Source organism: Heterodontus francisci, chromosome 3 (genome assembly GCF_036365525.1).
Source record: "Heterodontus francisci isolate sHetFra1 chromosome 3, sHetFra1.hap1, whole genome shotgun sequence".
NCBI lineage: Eukaryota > Metazoa > Chordata > Chondrichthyes > Heterodontiformes > Heterodontidae > Heterodontus > Heterodontus francisci.
Genome location: NC_090373.1, coordinates 191470070 through 191491599, shown reverse-complemented (window position 1 = coordinate 191491599; position 21530 = coordinate 191470070). Strand labels below are relative to the sequence as shown.

General features: G+C 47.3%; 2 protein-coding genes across 9 annotated transcripts in view; one reads left to right on the top strand and one right to left on the bottom strand.

The window, feature by feature from the left end:
• Positions 1-10660, top strand: part of LOC137365491 (serine/threonine-protein kinase MRCK alpha-like) — a 789178-nt gene extending 778518 nt beyond the window's left edge. For all 7 annotated transcript variants that reach the window (XM_068027939.1, XM_068027937.1, XM_068027940.1 and 4 more), the window contains 3 exons: positions 1840-1963; positions 3063-3220; positions 8636-10660. In XM_068027939.1, the coding sequence (XP_067884040.1) occupies positions 1840-1963; positions 3063-3220; positions 8636-8767 (414 nt within the window). In that variant the 3' untranslated portion in view covers positions 8768-10660. The remainder of the gene's footprint in view (positions 1-1839; positions 1964-3062; positions 3221-8635) is intronic.
• A 2219-nt stretch (positions 10661-12879) lies between these two features.
• Positions 12880-21530, bottom strand: part of coq8aa (coenzyme Q8A, genome duplicate a) — a 92498-nt gene continuing 83847 nt past the window's right edge. For both annotated transcript variants that reach the window (XM_068027934.1, XM_068027933.1), the window contains exons 11-15: positions 17440-17581; positions 16184-16291; positions 15698-15763; positions 14801-14887; positions 12880-13594 (exon numbers count right to left, since the gene is read on the bottom strand). In XM_068027934.1, the coding sequence (XP_067884035.1) occupies positions 13295-13594; positions 14801-14887; positions 15698-15763; positions 16184-16291; positions 17440-17581 (703 nt within the window). In that variant the 3' untranslated portion in view covers positions 12880-13294. The remainder of the gene's footprint in view (positions 13595-14800; positions 14888-15697; positions 15764-16183; positions 16292-17439; positions 17582-21530) is intronic.

The following is a 21530-nucleotide window of genomic DNA, read 5'->3' as shown; positions in this document are numbered from 1 at the left end:
GCAATCGCAGGAGGTGTAATACCTGCCCGTTTACCTCCTCTCTCCTCACTATCCCAGGCCCCAAACACTCCTTTCAGGTGAAGCAGCGATTTCCTTGTATTTCTTTCAATGTAGTATACTGTATTCGCTGCTCATAATGTGGTCTTCTCTACATTGGGGAGACCAAACGCAGACTGGGTGACCGCTTTGCAGAATACCTCCGCTCAGTCCGCAAGCAGGACCCCGAGCTTCCGGTTGCTTGCCATTTCAACACCCCCCTTGCTCTCATGCCCGCATCTCTGTCCTGGGATTGCTGCAGTGTTCCAGTGAACATCAACGCAAGCTCGAGGAACAGCATCTCATCTACCGATTAGGCACACTACAGCCTGCCGGACTGAACATTGAGTTCAATAATTTCAGAGCTTTTTAGTTATTTTTTTCTTTTTATATATATATATATTTTTTTTGTGTTTATTTCATTTTATTTCATCTTAGTTTGTTCAGTTTGCTTACCCACATTTTCTTTTCATGTTTGTACTTGCGGCTGTTCAATTTTAAGTCCGTTAACACCCTATCTGTACTAATGCTTTGTCTTTGTCTTTCAACACACTATTAACATATTGTTTGCCTTTGCTCCACGACCTTCTGGTCAGCTATTCTGTGACTGTCCTATCTACACCTTTTCCTTTGTTATCTCTTGCCCCACCCCCGCTTTACTTGCTTATAACCTTTCACATTTCTAATATTTGCCAGTTCTGAAGGAGGGTCACTGACGTTAACGTTAACTCTGCTTCTCTCTTCACAGATGCTGCCAGACCTGCTGATTATTTCCAGCATTTGTTGTTTTCATTTCAGATTTCCAGCATCTGCAGTATTTTGCTTTTATGACTCATTCTGCCTATTGTCCATCACTGAGCTGCATTAAAACTTTTCCTCATCTTTTTATCAGAGCAAGCCTCTGTGCGGGTGACAGACAGTGTACTGCAGCTGGTGACTTACCTACCGTAGTTTAATCTACTATTACCATTTTTCTTTAAACAATGATAGCTCACAAACCATTGCCGTTTTGTGAGCGGGACAAAATTTGCTGAGAATTTTAAACCAGTTGGAAATGTAAATGTATTACAATTAGGGCTAGTAAAGTGCTGTGCAACTCATTTATCGCTCAGATCTACTCTGCCACCTACATTTTCATCTCTGCCAGTTCTCTTCATAGAATTGTGGTGCAGATGTATATGCAACAGCATAGTGGATGTTGCTCAGCCACTTGCCCCAGTTATAATGAATGGACAAGTGGAAAATTTGGCCACTTTTACAGGTAGTGCTGTTCTGTCGTCTGAGCTCCCCTGGCGGGGTCCGCCAGTGTACTACTAAGCTGTGCTGACCAGGCAGTTCCAGGTTTAGTGGCTGGCCGACCTGCGCAGAGCTAATTGATCTCAGCCTTTAGGGTGCAACAATTGTCCTCAGCTCTCTCTTCCAGTGATCCCTGCCGGCAAGTGTATGTAAGGACTGGTTCAGGCAACACTGCAATGCCCCCACAGTTGCATAGTGTGCTGGTTTTCACTGCCTTGCCTTGTGTTGCAAATGGTCATTTGGTAAGGCACCAGAGAGTGGAGCCCCTGGAATCCCTCCTCCCAGCAATGGAGGAGGAGAGTAAATAGGTTTTAGAAATGGACTGAAGCAACATTTCACAAGTAGTTAGTGCTGCTCTACTGAGTGGAGCTGGCTACTTTAACCAGGACACAAAGCCTTTAAGTGAAAAGCTCTAAGGTGATAATCTCTTGGCTCCACCTGTTTAAACCATTCAAATGTCTTCATTGATTTTTTGCCCCTCTCATCCCCCCCACTTTTTCTTGATAGAATCTGCGCCCTCAGGATGAGAAGAGTCGGACTATGTTTAGTGCTTCCGTCAGCATCCCCGCTATTGCACGGTCTCGCACAGAGCCAGGACGCTCCATGAGTGCCAGTAGTGGGCTTTCTTCAAGTAAGATTTAACGCTCAGCCTATTTCCTTAAGGAATCTGTAAACCCATGGGGTGATGGTCCTGTTGTGATATGTGCCACTCGATATTGTTAATGCTGCCATTGGCTGCTTCTTTCACTTCTCCTGGGATGTAAGATGGCAGACAAACAGATCTTTGTTCATCTACTTCTGACACTGAGCCATTTAGTGCTCCACTGTCAGGAGAGAGTCCTCAACTGAGCAAGGTATGTTCTTAAATCATAGAACGGATACAGGTGACAAAGCCATTCCACCTATCTTTACCCAGCCATACTGAAAGACTCTACAGTTTGTCCCTGTCAGAGCATCCGGGGCTCTCACCTCCTTCACCTACCCAAGAGTTCATTTTGTGTATTGATTGTATGAAGAAGGGCTTCCTGATGCCAGACTTATATTTGCTCTTCATCGGCTAGAACCTATGTCCCTTGGTCCGACTATTACACTTTACTGCAACAACTTGCATTTATATACTAGACGTGTCTTGAGGCGCTTCATACATAGTGCTGAGGAAAAAATGGATGTCAGGCCGGGAAAGGAGAGCTGAGAGCCTTGGATGTAGAGGTGGATGTTGACAAGGATTTGAAAGATGGAAAGGGAAAGTTTAGGGAGGGCGTTTCAAACACTAGGATTCAGGTGGCTGAGAGATCTGTTACCAGTGGTGGATCAAAATACAGGTAAGTGGAGAACTTACCCTCAAAATCCTAAAATAGCAAAGAGAGGCAAATTTAATGACAATGACACAAGCATGATACTCTTAATTGTCTATGCAATCATAATTGAAAAGTGATTTTTGGTGTGTGAGACTTCTCTGGTAAAGCACCTTGGAACATTTTACAACATGCAAGGTGCTATATAAATGCAAGTTGTTGTGGGATATCTTTTGATTTCATTATTCCTCATGAATTCCCTATTTTTTCTGAGACAACCTTTAGCATATTCTCTTACCATGCTGTAGAATCGTGTTGGCTATGCACATGTTAGAATCATATTGGCTATGTACATGTTAGAATCATATTGGCTATGTACATGTTAGAATCATATTGGCTATGTACATGTTTTACGTGTTGATAATGTTCACACAGGATCAACAGCACAGAATGGAAGTGCCCTTCGAAGGGAATTTTCAGGGGGAAACTACATCAACAAACGTCAGCCAATGACCTCTCCATCTGATGGGTCTTTATCCTCTGGTGGGATGGATCCTGGAAGCGATGTGCCAACAAGGGAGTTTGAACGTGATGTAATTTTGGTTTTAAATATTTCCCTTTCTAATTTCCAGTGTAATATTTCTTAATATAAGAAGGTAAGGTTGAGAAAAAAACCATTGCATTTGCTGAGCTCATCCCCTCCATCATTTCGACTCCGCCCGGCCCCCTGTCCCTCAGTCCGCCTATCCCTAGCTGACCTCAAAGCATTATGCATCAGTCCTATAGTATGGGAGGGGAGTAATGTGTTGACCAGACCCAGGTAGGAATGGAAGCTCCCCTTTCCTGAAAGACATTAGGGAACAAGCTAGATTTTTGCTACAACCCTGCTGCTTTCCTGGTCATTTTTGTCTGGTGCTATGCCACAAATTACCAGGTTTATTAAATTCACTTTCATAACTTGCCAAAAAAAATGTCATTTTCCTCATATTAAACAAAGGTCAAGATTGTAAAGCTTGTGTCCATCAAAATCCCCACCTTCATTGCTCTTCAGAAGAGTTGTTGCTTGATTGGCCAAATGGCCTCCCTCTGTAGAGTACTGTTAGTCATAGTCATAGAGTCATACAGCATAGAAACAGGCCCTTCGGCCCACCGCGCCCATGCCAACCATAATGCCTATCTATACTAATCCCACCTGCCTGCATTAATTCCATATCCCACTATGCCTTGCTCATTCAAGTACCTGTCCAGATGCCTCTTAAATGTTGCTACTGTTCCTGCCTCCACCACCTCCTCTGGCAGCTCATTCCAGATACCCACTATTCTTTGTGTGAAAAATTTACCCCTTTGATCCCCTTTAAACCTCCTCCCTCTCACCTTAAATTTACCCCTTCTAGTTTTAGTCACCCCTACAATGGGAAACAGACTCTGGCTATTTATCCCATCTATGTCTCTCATAATTTTATATACCTCTATCATGTCCCCTCTCAGCTTCCTTCGCTTCAGGGAAAACAGACCCAGCCTATCCAATCTCTCTTTATAACGCAAGCCTTCCAAACCAGGCAACATCTTTGTGAATCTTTTCTGCACCCTCTCTCGCTCAATCACATCTTTTCTGTAGTGTTCTCAGATTCTTCTAATTCTAATTCCGATTTATTCCTTGTGTCTGCTTTCCCTCTCTGACCAGCACTCCCCTGACCCTTGTTTCTGCCGGCTGTTCTGTTGACACTGTGACATTGGAATGTTAACTCTTCCTTCCTTCAGTCCTGCCTCATGCTCTGGAATTGAAATCATCCTCCTCTCCCCCAGCCCGGTCTATCCTGCTAGATTGAGCCAATTTGACATTAACTGGGAGAGCCTGAAGTCAGCACGAGCCTCCCAACATCAGTCCATGTTCCCATAGTCAATTAAAGATCCCTCATTAGTGCCTACTTGTATTCCCAACCAAAGACATGGATTTTTTTGTCTTACATAGAACATACCTGGTAGTTTCTTTTCACAGATCAATGCATCAAGGGAGGCCAATTGGCTCCCCTTAGTCATCCACCTAGAAAAAACAAGCTGGCAGGCCACCATCAAATCATCTAACTTACTATCTAATGAAGCTAAGGATCTATGATTCGATGATTTTCCTTGCACTATTCTGCCCTACTTAGAAGGCCACTCTAAGTGTTGATCACTCTTTGCATGAAGAAGTTCCTCCTGACAATTGTCCCTTTCCAATTCTAACTGTGCCGCCCACCTCCAGCCTATTCTTGATTTACCTTGAAGTAATGCTCTGAATTTAACCTGTTCTATACTGTTTGGTAGCTAGTAGACTGTAAGACTTCCTTCCCAATGTATATAGAATACTCAGTTGAATAACTCTGGTGTACCATCCACACAGAGTTTGCTGCACTGTCGGAGTGGCTTGTATTTTGGAGGAGCTGTTAAAAAAGGCTCCTTTTGTCTATTCCATAGTCGTATCAACATCACGTTAATACTCCTGCTGGCAAGATACAATGTCATTGGGCTTGAGAAGTTAAATGGTCATTTCTGACCTTCCCACCAACCCTCCCTCAGACTAGTATATATGTAGAACTGGCCAGAAAATGGAATTCATTCTGGGTCAGCTAATCCTTTTAAAAAGGAGCTAGATCAATACGTGTTTGAGGAAGGGAGCTGATTCAGAGAGACTTATTAGAATTAGAACATTACAGCGCAGTACAGGCCCTTCGGCCCTCGATGTTGCGCCGACCTGTGAAACCATCTGACCTACACTATTCCATTTTTATCCATATGTCTATCCAATGTCCACTTAAATGCCCTTAAAGTTGGCGAATCTACTACTGCTGCAGGCAGGGCGTTCCACGCCCTTACTACTCTCTGAGTAAAGAAACTACCTCTCACATCTGTCCTATATCTATCACCCCTCAACTTGAAGCTATGTCCCCTCGTGTTTGCCATCACCATCCGAGGAAAAAGACGCTCACTATCCACCCTATCTAACCCTCTGATTATCTTATATTAAGTCACCTCTCCTCCTCCTTCTCTCCAACGAAAACAACCTCAAGTCCCTCAGCCTTTCCTCGTAAGACCTTCCCTCCATACCAGGCAACATCCTAGTAAATCTCCTCTGCACCCTTTCCATAGCTTCCACATCCTTCCTATAATGCGGTGACCAGAACTGCACGCAATACTCCAGGTGCGGTCTCACCTGAGTTTTGTACAGCTGCAGCATGACCTCGTGGCTCCGAAACTCGACCCCCCTACTAATAAAAGCTAACACACCATATGCCTTCTTAACAGCCCTATTAACCTGGTTAGCAACCTTCAGGGATTTATGCACCTGGACACCAAGATCTCTCTGTTCATCTACAGTACCAAGAATCCTCCCATTAGCCCAGTACTCTGCATTCCTGTTACTCCTTCCAAAGTGAATCACCTCACACTTTTCCGCATTAAACTCCATTTGCCATCTCTCAGCCCAGCTCTGCAGCCTATCTATGTCTCTCTGTACCCGACAACATCCTTCGGCACTATCCACAACTCCACCGACCTTAGTGTCATCTGCAAATTTACTAACCCACCCTTCTACACCCTCTTCCAGGTCATTTATAAAAATGACAAACAGCAGTGGCCCCAAAACAGATCCTTGCGGTACACCACTAGTAACTAAACTCCAGGATGAACATTTGCCATCAACCACCACCCTCTGTCTTCTTTCAGCTAGCCAATTTCTGATCCAAAGCTCTAAATCACCTTCAACCCCATACTTGCGTATTTTCTGCAATAGCCTACCGTGGGGAACCTTATCAAACGCCTTACTGAAATCCATATACACCACATCCACTGCTTTACCCTCATCCACCTGTTTGGTCACCTTCTCGAAAAACTCAATAAGGTTTGTGAGGCACGACCTACCCGTCACAAAACCGTGCTGACTATCTCTAATGTACTTATTCTTTTCAAGATGATTATAAATCCTGTCTCTTATAACCTTTTCCAACATTTTACCCACAACCGAAGTAAGGCTCACAGGTCTATAATTACCAGGGCTGTCTCTACTCCCCTTCTTGAACAAGGGGACAACATTTGCAATCCTCCAGTCTTCCGGCACTATTCCTGTCGACAATGACGACATAAAGATCAAGGACAAAGGCTCTGCAATCTCCTCCCTAGCTTCCCAGAGAATCCTAGGATAAATCCCATCTGGCCCAGGGGACTTATCTATTTTCACATTTTCCAAAATTGCTAACACCTCCTCCTTGTGAACCTCAATCCCATCTAGCCTCGTAGCCTGAATCTCAGTATTCTCAACAACATTTTCTTTCTCTACTGTAAATACTGACGCAAAATATTCATTTAACACTTCCCCTATCTCCTCTGATTCCACACACAACTTCCCACTACTATCCTTGATTGGCCCTAATCTAACTCTAGTCATTCTTTTATTCCTGATATACCTATAGAAAGCCTTAGGGTTTTCCCTGATCCGATCCACCAATGACTTCTCGTGTCCTCTTCTTAGCTCTCCCTTTAGATCCTTCCTGGCTAGCTTGTAGCTCTCAAGCGCCCTAACTGAGCCTTCACGTCTCATCCTAACATAAGCCTTCTTCTTCCTCTTGACAAGCGCTTCAACTTCTTTAGTAAACCACGGCTCCCTTGCTCGACAACTTCCTCCCTGCCTGACAGGTACATACTTATCAAGGACACGCAGTAGCTGCTCCTTGAATAAGCTCCACATTTCGATTGTTCCCATCCCCTGCAGTTTCCTTCCCCATCCTACGCATCCTAAATCTTGCCTAATCGCATCATAATTTCCTTTCCCCCAGTTATAATTCTTGCCCTGCGGTATATACCTGTCCCTGCCCATCGCTAAGGTAAACCTAACCGAATTGTGATCACTATCACCAAAGTGTTCACCTACATCTAAATCTAACACCTGGCCGGGTTCATTTCCCAGTACCAAATCCAATGTGGCATCGCCCCTGGTTGGCCTGTCCACATACTGTGTCAGAAAACCCTCCTGCACACACTGGACAAAAACTGACCCATCTAAAGTACTCGAACTATAGTATTTCCAGTCGATATTTGGAAAGTTAAAGTCCCCCATAACAACTACCCTGTTACTCTCACCCCTGTCGAGAATCATCTTCGCTATCCTTTCCTCTACATCTCTGGAACTATTCGGAGGTCTATAAAAGACTCCCAACAGGGTAACCTCACCTCTCCTGTTTCTAACCTCAGCCCATACTACCTCAGTAGCCGAGTCCTCAAACGTCCTTTCTGTCGCTGTAATACTCTCCTTGATTAACAATGCCACACCCCCCCCTCTTTTACCATCTTCTCTGTTCTTACTGAAACATCTAAATCCCGGAATCTGCAACATCCATTCCTGCCCCTGCTCTACCCATGTGAATGGAGCTGAAAGATTCACATGGGGTTTAGGAGAGTATAGAGATTCTGGGGAGATTAGTCCATAATTAAGAGAGTCATGTATGGTTGTGAGTGAGTAGACTTGATATGGATGCAGTACCCGAGTGCTTTTGGTACTGGACTAGTAATCCAGAGGTTACATGTTCAGATCTCACTGTTGCAAGTTGAGATTTAGTCAATCTGGTCATGTATGGTACCAGGAAAAAACTGACCGCTAACTGCTGGATTTTTGACACAAATTCCTACTGGCCCATTAATGGCCTTCAAGGTGAGGAAAGCTGTCATCCTTACAATCTGACTCCAGTCCCACACTATATGGCTGACTCGTCATTGTGTCAGGCTAACAATGGATGGGCAATAAATACTGTCCAGTGTCACCTACATCTCAAGGACATTTTTTTTTAAATATCCTTTTCTCATTTCAAGCTTTCTTATGTTGAGTGTCTTCCTGCTATCCAAATGTAGGAAGATGGTTTTCCTGTGGATTGTGGGGAGAGGACAAAGGAACAAATAGCAGCAAAGTTGCATTGATGTTTTCAGTGAACCCCAACTTCTAAAAATGTATTGATCATCCCTTCTTTGTTCACTTTCAGGATTCTGATTCCCCTAGACACTCCACAGCCTCCAACAGCTCCAATCTGAGCAGTCCACCCAGCCCCATCTCGCCCCACAAACCACAGTCCCTCTTGCTGGAAAACACGGAGCACGTCAGCTGGGAAACATGAGATTGCTTGGTTCTGGAAAGCAATTTCAACAAATCAGCCCTTACTCCTGTCTCGCTGCACTCAGTCCAACTCCGCTCTCCAATCTGTGCCGGGCAATTGCTGCAGATCTGTCAACAAGACAAGCGTTATGGAGCCAGGGACAAGGCCTGATCTCGTGAATCTCACAGACACGTGCACACACATCCACAGATAACATGCGGGAGCTATTTCCTGCTGACCGCTTTACATTTTTCTTGCTCTCTTGTAAAAAGAGGAAAAGCAAATTTCTTTCCTCTCACATTAAAGTTAGTTGCTCTTTAGGGTCGTTGCGGGTGTAGCTTACCCTGTTTTATTTTTTTAAAAATGGGATCTTGGTTAAGTCGTGTAACTGATGTTTAAGGTGTTGTTTCTCATTACAGCCTCTCTAGCCAGCTACACCCTGAACAAATAAACAGGATTGGGGAGGGGGGTGGGAAATTTCACCATTTCAAGGTGAAATCCAACCTTGACTTTCTATCATTGCTTTGATCTGTTTCAAAAACAAAGTGTCAGCAGGCATTTCTTTCTCTACTAGTGTGATCAGGCTTCTTTTAATTATTATTTTATTTTACAATAATGATGTGTACATCTGCAAACAAATCACCAAACCTTATTTTGCTAAAAGAAAAACACACAAAAAATTCTTTTGTGATATAGAATATATATAAAGTATATATATATATATAAAGTTGTGTATAGTTTTACTTGTTGAAACAGCGACTGAAGGAAAGGTTACTTTGTGTGTGGTGTCACAATCCCTGCTGGTAGATTCTTATATATAGTTCTTCAGTGTAGTGCTCAAGATGCAGCTGCAATTTAAAGTTTTTTTAAAAAAAGGAAAGATTGAAAACAGCAACTTTGAAATTGAGATGAAAAGTACTTAATAGCCACTGTATTTCAGTAAATAAAGTACAATATGTAGATGGAAAATTATTGATTTATGTCGCATGTTGCAAAATTAAAAACAAGACTGCACTAGTTTGAGGTTCTGCTTGGTTCAGGGGAGATCTGTTGATCTAGTTTTGAATAAAGAATGTCCCTTTTTGTAGTCACTCAAAGGCAGTATTTGATTAAACACCCAGATATCGGAGCAACATTATATATTTTTTTGTACACTATACGCAGCTGGCTTGGGGCGGGAAGAGGGAATTAAACGCCCTGTCACCTCCTTTTGTCTGCTTCACCACATCCTTCCCCAGATATTTATGTACTGTTACACTAAATAGAAAACCCTGGGACACTGAACACTTTAATGGTTAGTTTGCTTTCACCAGTAAAAGATTCCTACATTCCCTTTGTATGATTTTTCCTCTCGACAGCTGTCACTTGTGTTGAATTTTGTTTCTCTGATGGCAAGGTGTGTGAATGAGGTGGGCGCAGTCATCCTGCTGAAGTTGGGAGAAACCAGGAAGTTTAAAACTCTTTTAACTGTGAATTGGAGCCATCATTGGGGACCTGTGAGCAAGGGGAGGATACACTTACGAATGTTGGTGACTGATCTGCCTTTGACTATGGCAATTTCATATCATTTACTTTCAACTGTTTTTAGGGTTTTTTCTCCCTTTTGTAAGATTATTGTACAGTTTTGCATGTCATAGATGTAATCAGTTTTTTTAAAATTTCTTTTTGTTTAGGTTAAAGGCTGAATTCAATAAATTAATTGCTTGGCTTTTATCACTCCTTTTTGCCCTTGATGTTTTTAGGGGTTAATTTGTAAGAGAAACTATTGCTGATTGTAGATTCTTTTGCACAAGAATATTTAAGGTGGGCAGTCTGACTATTAAAGACCAACCACCATTATTTTATGTTGGTGACACACACTAAATATTAACCAAGACTTTGATGTATCTCAATAAAACAGGGATCTGTTACAAATGTGATTGTTTTTGGATTGTTATTGCTTTTAGTTGTAAGTTGTGAAAGCAGAGAGGCAAACTGACTCCGGCAGCCCAGTGTTCTGGTTCCTTTTGGTTTGAGTCAGACAGTGGAAATTTTGATTTTAATAAAGGAAATGAAAATTCAGATGGGTTTGGTATGATTTCAAAGTGTCTTGCCCTCTAATCCTTCTCTCCTGAAGGTACTGACTCCTTGCTTCCAGTCACCACATTCTCTTCCATCTAGGCTGACCACAGTTAAAGAGAAGGATTTGGTATCTGCACAAAGAAGTTTTATAGGTTTTCATGTGTGCCGACAGAGGCCTGGAAGCAAAGCACCAGCCTATCATCTCAGTCCCAATGAGTCAAAGGAATCGAAAGAGGGGCTTTGTATCTTTAAATAATCAACCGTATAGTCAATCAAATACAGACTAATGGTTACCTACACTATTTTTAAAAATCTGTCTTTTTTTTTTAGCCTTGCTTTGAGGTCAGTAAATCAGATTCAATTGGCAGTACACATCCCTTCACTATTCTATTGCAGTTGTGGTTTGTAAAAGAAAGAACTTGTATTTCTATCACACCTTGCACTACTTCAGGGCATCCAAAGCATAGTCACTGTTCTAATGTAAGAAATGGCAGCCAATTGCACACAGCAAGCTCCCAAACTGCAATGACCAATCTGTTTATAGTGATAATGATTGAGGGCTAAATATTGAAGAGATAAATCCGGCAACAGTGACGTCAAACTTTAGCTAAAAGCCCTGTAGATTACAGGAGAAAAAACTGATTAGGAGGTTAATGAGTTGTACAGTATTTAAAGGTCCCAAAGAGAGCAGCAACCAGCTAATAGAAGGGTCTATATGTGAAGGAGACTGTCAATAGTGTGCTGCATCAAATCTAAGGTCAGCAAATGAAAATGTATAGAAAATCATTAAACAATTATTTGAGTCACCCTGGTGTCTCCCAGCTTAGAGCTGCTGCAGTTCATAGACTAAAGATTGATCATTAAATGGATTTACTGTATTGTTTGTGTAGCAATTTACTGAAGGTTTGGATCGAGCCCAGGCTGATGGGATCAGAGGTTTTTTTTTTGTACTGGCTGCAGGGTCCTGCCTTGAAGTCAGTGTGGTGCAGTCTCAACTGGTACAAGTCGACAGCACTCAGGCTGTCTTTTGCAGTTGTGGGTACTAATGGGTACACTCACACAGCAGGGCTGTCAGCACCTGGCAAGAGAAGACAATCTGTAACAACTCTTGTATAAATGTTCCCCAGGGAGAGAGTAGGGAAAAGACACCCATAGTCAAGCTCTGTTGACACTTCATCGCCCACTCTTAAATGATCAGGTAAGGCCTAAAGGTGGAAATATTTAGTTACAGCTTGGATTGTATCAATCCCTTTTTTCTCTTTACAAATGCTAAGGACCTGCTCTCTCTTTCCAGCATTGAGGATTTGTAGCTCAGATATAACACAAAAAAATGATGATCCAGGAGTAATCAATAACCACTCCTCAGATCTTTTCCACCATTCAGTACAGCCATGGCTGAGCTACCTCAACTCTACTTTGTGGCCCACTCCCCATATCCCCTTGTCCAAAACAATCTATTGATCTCAAGCAGTGTGTTATATTCAAGACTAAGCAGCCACAGCTCTCTCGAGACTAGTATGCCAAACATTCATAAACCCTTTGAGCGAAGAAATTTCTTATCTCAGTCCTAAAATGGTCAACCCCCTCTCCGGAGGCAATAACCTTTAGTTCTCGATGCTCTAGTTTGGGGGAACAGTCTCGGAGTATCTCAGAGAAGGAGAACTGATTTACGAGTTGGAGGTCATAGTGGGGGGGGGTGAGGAAGAGAAACTGCTTTAAGCACCTTGTTGGGAGAGTGTCCAGTAGGAACATCCAGTATTAGTCTTCATGGGCTATGCCTTGGGCAATCAAGAATTGCCCTGACGGCCTAGGAGTTTTTTTGCTGCTCCCAGCAGTTTCATGGCTACAGGTGGGGTAGATGGTGTTTAGTTATAACAGTGGATGGCACAAGCGCCTTGGATCAGCTGGTACTCTGTCCAGCAGTTTTATGTGTTTCCGCTCTGCTATCATGGGGGAAAATCATATTCCACTTGTCCAAGAGCACTTGATTTGAATGTTAACATAGTGGGGTTCAAAACCTGGAGAAAACCTTCATCTGATATCACCAAACACAACACACACCCATACAGTAATCTCACAAGCATGATTTCTTTAATTGAATCAGCATCGTGACAGGTATACAAAAAAAACTGGTCAATGATCATTTCTAAAGTAATTCAATTGTTCATTATTTTGTCACTAATTCATTTCAGTATGATACAAATTCAAAAGATTTTTTTTGATTAATCAATACAGTAAAATCTCTCCAATGCCCCCTCCTTAGGGGAATTAGAAATGTCCCCAAACATAATTCCTCTTTTGCCATCAAAGAACACACGTGCCTGGTTAGTCCAATCCTGTGTTCAGTGGAACCAGAATTCCTTGGAACAGGAAATGAGAACACATTTTTTAGAAAGGAAACACAGAAAGGTGGTTAGTTCATCAGCATCTTCCACTTTCTGCACCTCCTTCCAGTCCTGGATTCTCCAACAGACAGGCTCTCTATTTTTATGGGCTAGTGCCTCCTTGCTTGGCCTTTCTACTCCAATAATTATGGTAGGCTTCTTCAAATAAGTGCTTGCAGGGCATCTGTGCATTGAGCTTGCTGCAGATGAGGAAGGAGCCAGCCATCTTGCGGTGGAGAGAGTAGGTCTCCTCTGGAGGAGGGACCAGTCTATGTCGCAGCATAATGGGGATCAGGCTGTGGATCCTCTTGGTGGTGTTCTGATTCCCAAAGTTGAAGGGCTCTATTGATGAAAAGGCCTCGCCGAGGATCATCACCGCATCGACATGGGCATTTTGCATAATCTCAAATAGAAAAGATAGGTTGCAAAAGTTGTGTTTGAAATGCACATCTTAACTATCTGCTTAATTGCACAATGCATATTTAACAAGTCTCTAACATGCATCCAACATTTTAAAAGATTATTCTACTTCAGTCACAGAAGTTGTTTCTGCTGTCAGATCATGAGATATTGATCCTCATTGGTTTACTACAAGCGAGTTCCGGGCACGAGTCAGCCTGCCAGCTGTGGGGGCAATGACATTGGCTAGAAATCCCACACTATGTTACCTCCCAAACAATGCAGAACTTTTGAGGGTTTTTCCAAGTATGACTGACCCCTTGGAAACAGTAGATTTCAAAATATTTTATCTATCACAATGTGATAACTTCATTCTTCAATCTTTCATTAAAAGAATTTCCCTCCCACACATGTGGAGCTAACTGGTTTATGATTAGCTTGGTCTCCCTTACTAAAAAGTACTATATTGGTCACGCTCCAGTCCCGTAACATGCATCCCAAGCCTCTGCAATTTATTCCCTCAGTTCCTTCAGGATTCTAGGTTCTATCCTATCACTGTATCTTACCTTTGATTTTGCTGTAAGATGCTGTGATTTTAAGCTTTCATCTTAGTTCAACAGAAAGCAAGAGATCTGCACTACTTACCCACAGCTCATCCCTTCCTCACTCTCACCAAATTTACCTTTCAGAAGTTAAAAACAGAAATGCTGGAAATACTCAAAGACCTGAAACATTAACTCTGTTTTTATTTCACAGTTTCCCACATCTGTCATATTTTGCTTTTGTATTAGTCCCCTTTTAGAAGTCCTTACTCCCTGTCTCTTCACCACATCCCCTCGGCTTGAACTCACTGTGTACTGTGGATAGCACATTCAGTTAGACCCAGGGCAGACCACAAGAGAAAATGAAGAAGAGTGGGAACTGACTGCTGCTCTCCCTAGCACACACAGATCTTAGGGCAGTATTAGCCACATCGGGGGAGTAAGACCAGAGCCTGGGAGCTTCCCCATCAGCACAGCAGAGGCTGGGTACAGCTGTTAGTGTTGATGGAACAATTAACGTCAGCTGGTGAGTACAGGCCCGCAGAGACAGATGGAGTAATTCAGTGTAAAGCTCACCCACCTATAATGGCAGCCACATCAGTCGTGTATGAACACGAATGGATAGGCCAGCACAGAGCTCAACATTTCATTTAAAAAGCCCCTCCTACCTTCGTTTCATAACCGGTGAGAAACTTCAGATCGATCGATTTGCTCAGCACCTTCGCTCTGTCCCCATTTGCCGCAGCACGCACAATCTATCAAGATTACAACAAACTGGAATTTACACACAGGACAAGTGTCAGTGAACTCTACACAGGCTGGGGCCCATTGGCAGTTTATCGACCATTGACCAGAAACTGAACTGGACCAGCCACGTAAATGCTGTTGGTACAAGAGTAGGTCAGAGGCTGGGAACGGGAGATGGAATACTCTCCACTTGCCTGGATGGGTGCAGCTCCAACACTCAAGAAACTCGACACCATCCAGGACAAAGCAAACTGCTTGATCAGCACCCCATCCACCACCTTCAACATTCACTCCCTCCACCACCGACGCAGTGGCAGCAGTGTGTACCATCTACAAGATGCACTGCAGCAACTCACCATGGCTCCTGAAACAGCACCTTCCAAACTTGCAACCTCTACCACCTAGAAGGACAAGGACAGCAGTTGCATGGGAACACCACCACCTGCTAGTTCCCCTCCCAGTCACACACCACCCTGACTTGGAACTATATTGCCGTTGCTGGGTCAAATTCCTGGAACTCCCTAACAGCACTGTTGGTGTACCTACACCCTAAGGACTGCAGCGGTTCAAGAAGGCAGCTCACCACCACCTTCTCAAGGGCAATTAGGGATTGGCTACAAATGCTGGCCTTGTCAGCAACCGTCATGTCCCACAAATGAATATATATTTTTAAAAATCCATGACTTTACAGAGACTGGATACAATACCAGAGAGAACACATTAAATGCTCCTCTGCTCTATCACCTGCTGTACGTGGGCTGATTTCTATGAACGTTAATATCTGTGAGGAGAGTTATATTTTAAAATCTTAGTCTTACCTCAATGTAAGCATCAGTGAAGTCTTCATCAAACCCTCTTGTGGCTCCAAAGTCCAACAAGGCCACCTGAAAGTCAAAGGGCACAAATAATATCCAGACAGTTCTCTGCAATACTTCAAGGATCTGACTGACTGCAGAGGCAACGCTTCAGGGCAAATAAAAACAACAATCTTCCCTGTTCACCACACCCACCCAGGCAACTCATCCTCCGCTCACCCCAGCTCCTTCATACAATTCCACTGTACCCCTATCCAGCTCCCCCACCACTCCCAGCTCCCCATCCACCCTGTCCCTCCCACCATACCTACCAGGTTCTCAGCCCCCAGCAGCACAGTTGACTGAGGGCCCTCAGCAGAGTGAGGATTGATTCCTACATGCCCCCATCTTGTCTGTCTTAGTTTGTAATGTCCTGCACCAACCTATGGTCATGAGGAAATGGACCCAGAGCACGGTGCCCCAGAGAAAGGGGCCAGCCTGTACACCCACCTTGCCAGTCTGCGGATTGTAGAAGAAGTTGGACCAGTTCGGGTCAGTCTGCATGAAGCGGAATTCAAAGAGTTCCTGCAGGCAGAGTCTCAGGATGTTCTCACTAATCTGCAGCACAGAGGGAGGGAAACGGTTACACGGCCAACCAACACAAACAGATATTTCCCCATCATTTAAAACAGCAGCACCTCATGGGATCAACTCCCATTCCAAAGACCTGAGCACATAATCCAGGCCAACACTGTAGTACAGTACTGAGGGAGTGCTGCACTGTCACAGGTGCCATCTTTCAGAATAAAAAAAACTTTCCTTTATACAGTGCCCTTCACGACCTCAATGTTCCAAAGCACTTTACAGCAATGACGTACTTTTGAAGCACAGTCACTGTCATAACAAAATGCAGCAATTTACGCACAGCAAGATTCCACAAACAGCAATATGATTAATGACCATATAATTTGTTTAGTGATGGTCATTGAGGGATAAATATTGACCAAGACACCAGGGATAACTCCCCTGGCTCCTCTTCAAAATAATACCATGGAATCTTGTACATCAACATGAGGGTAGACAGCGTCTCGTTTTAACGTCTCATCTAAAAAAGGCACCTCCGAAAGTACAGCACTCTATTAGACTGAGTGCTAGGATAGATCATGCAATTGTGTCTCTGGAATGGGACATGAACTCACGACCTTTCTGACTGACAGGTGATAGTGCTACCACTGAGCCACAGTGGACATAGTAAAGCTCCTGGAGATGTCTGACAGCTGTGATAAGGTGCGCTAGATAAAGACAAATCTTTTTCTCCTCAGCCAGTTTATCTGCAAGCACTTTCTTTAAGGTAGACGGTAGACTCAAACCACTCCCCACCCACAATGAAAGCAAATCCTTCCTTTCCCACCCACCAAGAAGAGTAAATCCTGACCAACCACTTCCTACTGAGAAGACAACCCAGACTCTTAAAAACCTTTCCTCCCCATGGAAAGAAAAATGTAGGCCACGGACTGGAAGGAAATAACACCAGACCCCCATTGTCCTCATCCTGTTCTTTCATCAGTCCACCTTCCCCATCCTCTACTTCTCCTTCTATCCTCCTCCCCACCCTGTGCTGCAGTGTCAGCTTAAACCAAGTGCTCAAGTGTCTGGTGTGGGCCTTGAACCCACAACCATCTGACTCAAGGGGCAAGTCTTCACCACTGAGACACAGCTGAGCCCACAAGCAGCGTTCGAGGTTCCCCAGGGTTCCCCATTATTACTTCGTTTCTGATCTCTTGGCCCAGTTCCTCAGCCTTGTCCAGCGGGAAGCCAGGCACCAGCTCAGTGGTGAGGATGTGTTTGCTGCTCAGGTGGTCAATAACTCGCGGCACGTAGAAGAAAGGGTCGTCCTTCACCAGCTCCCTGCAGGATGCAAAGACAGAAAGAGAGAGAGAGAGACAACAGGTTAACATCAACCTACCGACACACAAAATCTGCAGGGCAGACCCAATAACAGCACAGGGCGAGAAACAGCAGAGCCATGCTGCCGACATCATCAATAACAACACTGCCAGAGACCACCGCCCCTATCAAGACCAACACACCCCTCCCCACAACTCCCCCAGGACCCCCCTATAAACAGTACTCTGGCTCGGGGGAAGGTATATCAGTCAGTTATTGCCATTCCAGCTTGAACCTGGAGAGGGAGCTGGGAACCGCAACAATCTCTGTAACAAGGACCAGAGTGAATCGCCCTCTGGAGCTGGGATCACAGCTGAGACACACCCGAGTCCCTGTGACTGAAGCTCAGCACAGACTGCATCCCGAGTGCAGGGATACAAGGAGCAGGGGGGAGAAGCAGCACAAGGTTCATCAAATAAGACCATATTGATTGAGCTAAGGAACAGAAAAGGGGCAATCACACTGCAGGGAGTGTACGATACACCCCCAACCAGTGAGAGGGAGATAGAAGAGCAGAAATGTAGGAAAATCTCGAAGAAGCGCCCCCCCCTCTCTCTCTCTCTCTCTCTCTCTCTCTCTCTCCCAAGCACCACCCCCCCTCTCTCTCTCTCTCTCTCTCTCTCCCAAGCACCGCACCCCCCCTCTCTCTCTCTCCCAAGCACTGCCCCCCCTCTCCCTCTCTCTCCCAAGCGCTGCCCCCCCTCTCTCTCTCTCTCTCCCAAGCGCTGCCCCCTCTCTCTCTCTCTCTCTCTCTCTCTCCCAAGCACCGCCCCCTCTCTCTCTCTCCCCCAAGCACCGCCCCCCCCTCTCTCTCTCTCTCTCTCTCTCCCAAGCGCCGCCCCCCTCTCCCTCACTCTCTCTCTCCCAAGCACCACCACCCTCTCTCTCTCTCCCAAGCGCCGCCCCCCTCTCCCTCACTCTCTCTCTCTCTCTCCCAAGCTCCGCCACCCTCTCTCTCTCTCCCAAGCGCCGCCCCCCTCTCCTCACACTCTCTCTCTCTCTCCCAAGCACCGCCACCCTCTCTCTCTCTCCCAAGCGCCGCCCCCCTCTCCCTCACTCTCTCTCTCTCTCTCTCTCCCAAGCACCGCCACCCTCTCTCTCTCTCTCTCTCCCCCAATCGCCGCCCCGCTCTCCCTCTCTCTCTCCCCCCACAATCGCCGCCCCCTCTCTCTCTCTCTCTCTCTTTCTCTCCCCAATCGCCGCCCCTCTCTCTCTCTCTCTCTCTCTCTCTCTCCCAATCGCTGCCTCGTCTCTCTCTCTCTCTCTCCCAATCGCCGCCCCCTCTCTCTCTCTCTTCCAATCGCCGCCCCCTCTCTCTCTCTCTTCCAATCGCCGCCCCCTCTCTCTCCCCCAAGCACTGCCCCCTCTCTCTCTCTCCCCCCTCTCTCCCCCAATCGCCGCGCCCTCTCTCTCCCCAAGCACTGCCCCCCTCTCTCTCTCTCCCTCTCTCTCCCTCTCTCTCTCTCTCCCCCAATCGCCGCGCCCTCTCTCTCCCCCAAGCACTGACCCCTCTCTCTCTCTCCTCTCTCTCTCTCTCTCAAGCGCCGCCCCCCTCTCCTTTTCTCCAAACGCCGCCCCCCCCTCCCTCTCCCTCACTCCCCCAAGCACCGCCCCCCCCACTCTCTCTCTCTCCAAGCGCCGCCCCCCTCTCTCTCTCTCTCGCTCCCAAGCAACGCCCCCCCCTCTCTCCAAGCGCCGCCCCCCCTCTCTCTCAAGCACCGCCCCCCCTCTCTCTCTCTCCCAAGCACCGCCCCCCCCCTCTCTCTCTCTCTCTCCCAAGCACCGCCCCCCCTCTCTCTCTCTCTCTCGCTCCCAAGCACCGCACCCCCCTCTCCCAAGCGCCGCCCCCCCTCTCTCTCAAGCACCGCCCCCCCCCTCTCTCTCTCCAAGCACCGCCCCCCCCTCTCTCTCTCTCCCAAGCACCGCCCCCCCTCTCTCTCTCTCTCCCAAGCACCGCTCCCCCTCTCTCTCTCTCTCTCACAAGCACCGCCCCCCCTCTCTCTCTCTCTCCCAAGCACCGCCCCCCCTCTCTCTCTCTCTCTCCCAAGCACCGCCCCCCCTCTCTCTCTCTCTCTCCCAAGCACCGCCCCCCCTCTCTCTCTCTCTCTCTCCCCCAAGCACCGCCCCCCCTCTCTCTCTCTCTCTCTCTCCCAAGCACCGCCCCCCCCCTCTCTCTCTCCCAAGCACCGCCCCCCCCCTCTCTCTCTCTCTCCCAAGCACCGCCCCCCCCCTCTCTCTCTCTCTCCCAAGCACCGCCCCCCTCTCTCTCTCTCTCCCAAGCACCGCCCCCCCTCTCTCTCTCTCTCTCTCTCTCTCTCCCAAGCACCGCCCCCTCTCTCTCTCTCTCTCTCTCTCCCAAGCACCGCCCCCCCTCTCTCTCTCCCAAGCACCGCCCCCTCTCTCTCTCTCTCTCTCTCCCAAGCACCGCCCCCCCTCTCTCTCTCTCTCCCAAACACCGCCCCCTCTCTCTTTCTCTCTCTCCCGAGCACCGCCCCCTCTCTCTCTCTCTCTCTCTCCCAAGCACCGCCCCCTCTCTCTCTCTCTCTCTCTCCCAAGCACCGCCCCCTCTCTCTCTCTCTCTCTCTCTCTCCCAAGCACCGCCCCCTCTCTCTCTCTCCCAAGCACCGCCCCCTCCCTCTCTCTCTCTCTCCCAAGCACCGCCCCCTCTCTCTCTCTCTCTCCCAAGCACCGCCCCCTCTCTCTCTCTCTCCCAAGCACCGCCCCCTCTCTCTCTCTCTCTCTCCCAAGCACCGCCCCCTCTCTCTCTCTCTCTCTCCCAAGCACCGCCCCCTCTCTCTCTCTCTCTCTCCCAAGCACCGCCCCCTCTCTCTCTCTCTCTCTCTCTCTCTCCCAAGCACCGCCCCCTCTCTCTCTCTCTCTCTCTCTCTCCCAAGCACCGCCCCCTCTCTCTCTCTCTCTCCCAAGCGCCGCCCCCTCTCTCTCGCTCTCTCCCAAGCGCCGCCCCCTCTCTCTCGCTCTCTCCCAAGCGCCGCCCCCTCTCTCTCGCTCTCTCCCAAGCGCCGCCCCCTCTCTCTCGCTCTCTCCCAAGCACCGCCCTCTCTCTCTCTCTCTCTCTCCCAAGCACCGCCCCCTCTCTCTCTCTCCCAAGCACCGCCCCCTCTCTCTCTCTCTCTCCCTCACCCAAGCACCGCCCCCTCTCTCTCTCTCACCCAAGCACCGCCCCCTCTCTCTCTCTCACCCAAGCACCGCCCCCTCTCTCTCTCTCACCCAAGCACCGCCCCCTCTCTCTCTCTCACCCAAGCACCGCCCCCTCTCTCTCTCTCACCCAAGCACCGCCCCCTCTCTCTCTCTCTCTCACCCAAGCACCGCCCCCTCTCTCTCTCTCTCACCCAAGCACCGCCCCCTCTCTCTCTCTCTCTCTCTCCCAAGCACCGCCCCCCCCTCTCTCTCTCTCTCCCAAGCACCGCCCCCTCTCTCTCTCTCTCTCTCCCAAGCACCGCCCCCTCTCTCTCTCCCAAGCACCGCCCCCTCTCTCTCTCCCTCTCTCCCAAGCACCGCCCCACCTCTCTCTCTCCCAAGCACCGCCCCCTCTCTCTCTCTCTCTCCCAAGCGCCGCCCCCTCTCTCTCTCTCTCTCCCAAGCGCCGCCCCCTCTCTCTCTCTCTCTCCCAAGCGCCGCCCCCTCTCTCTCTCTCTCCCCCAATCGCCGCCCCGCTCTCCCTCTCTCTCTCCCCCCACAATCGCCGCCCCCTCTCTCTCTCTCTTTCTCTCCCCCAATCGCCGCCCCTCTCTCTCTCTCTCTCTCCCAATCGCTGCCTCGTCTCTCTCTCCATCTCTCCCAATCGCCGCCCCCTCTCTCTCTCTTCCAATCGCCGCCCCCTCTCTCTCCCCCAAGCACTGCCCCCTCTCTCTCTCTCCCCCTCTCTCCCCCAATCGCCGCGCCCTCTCTC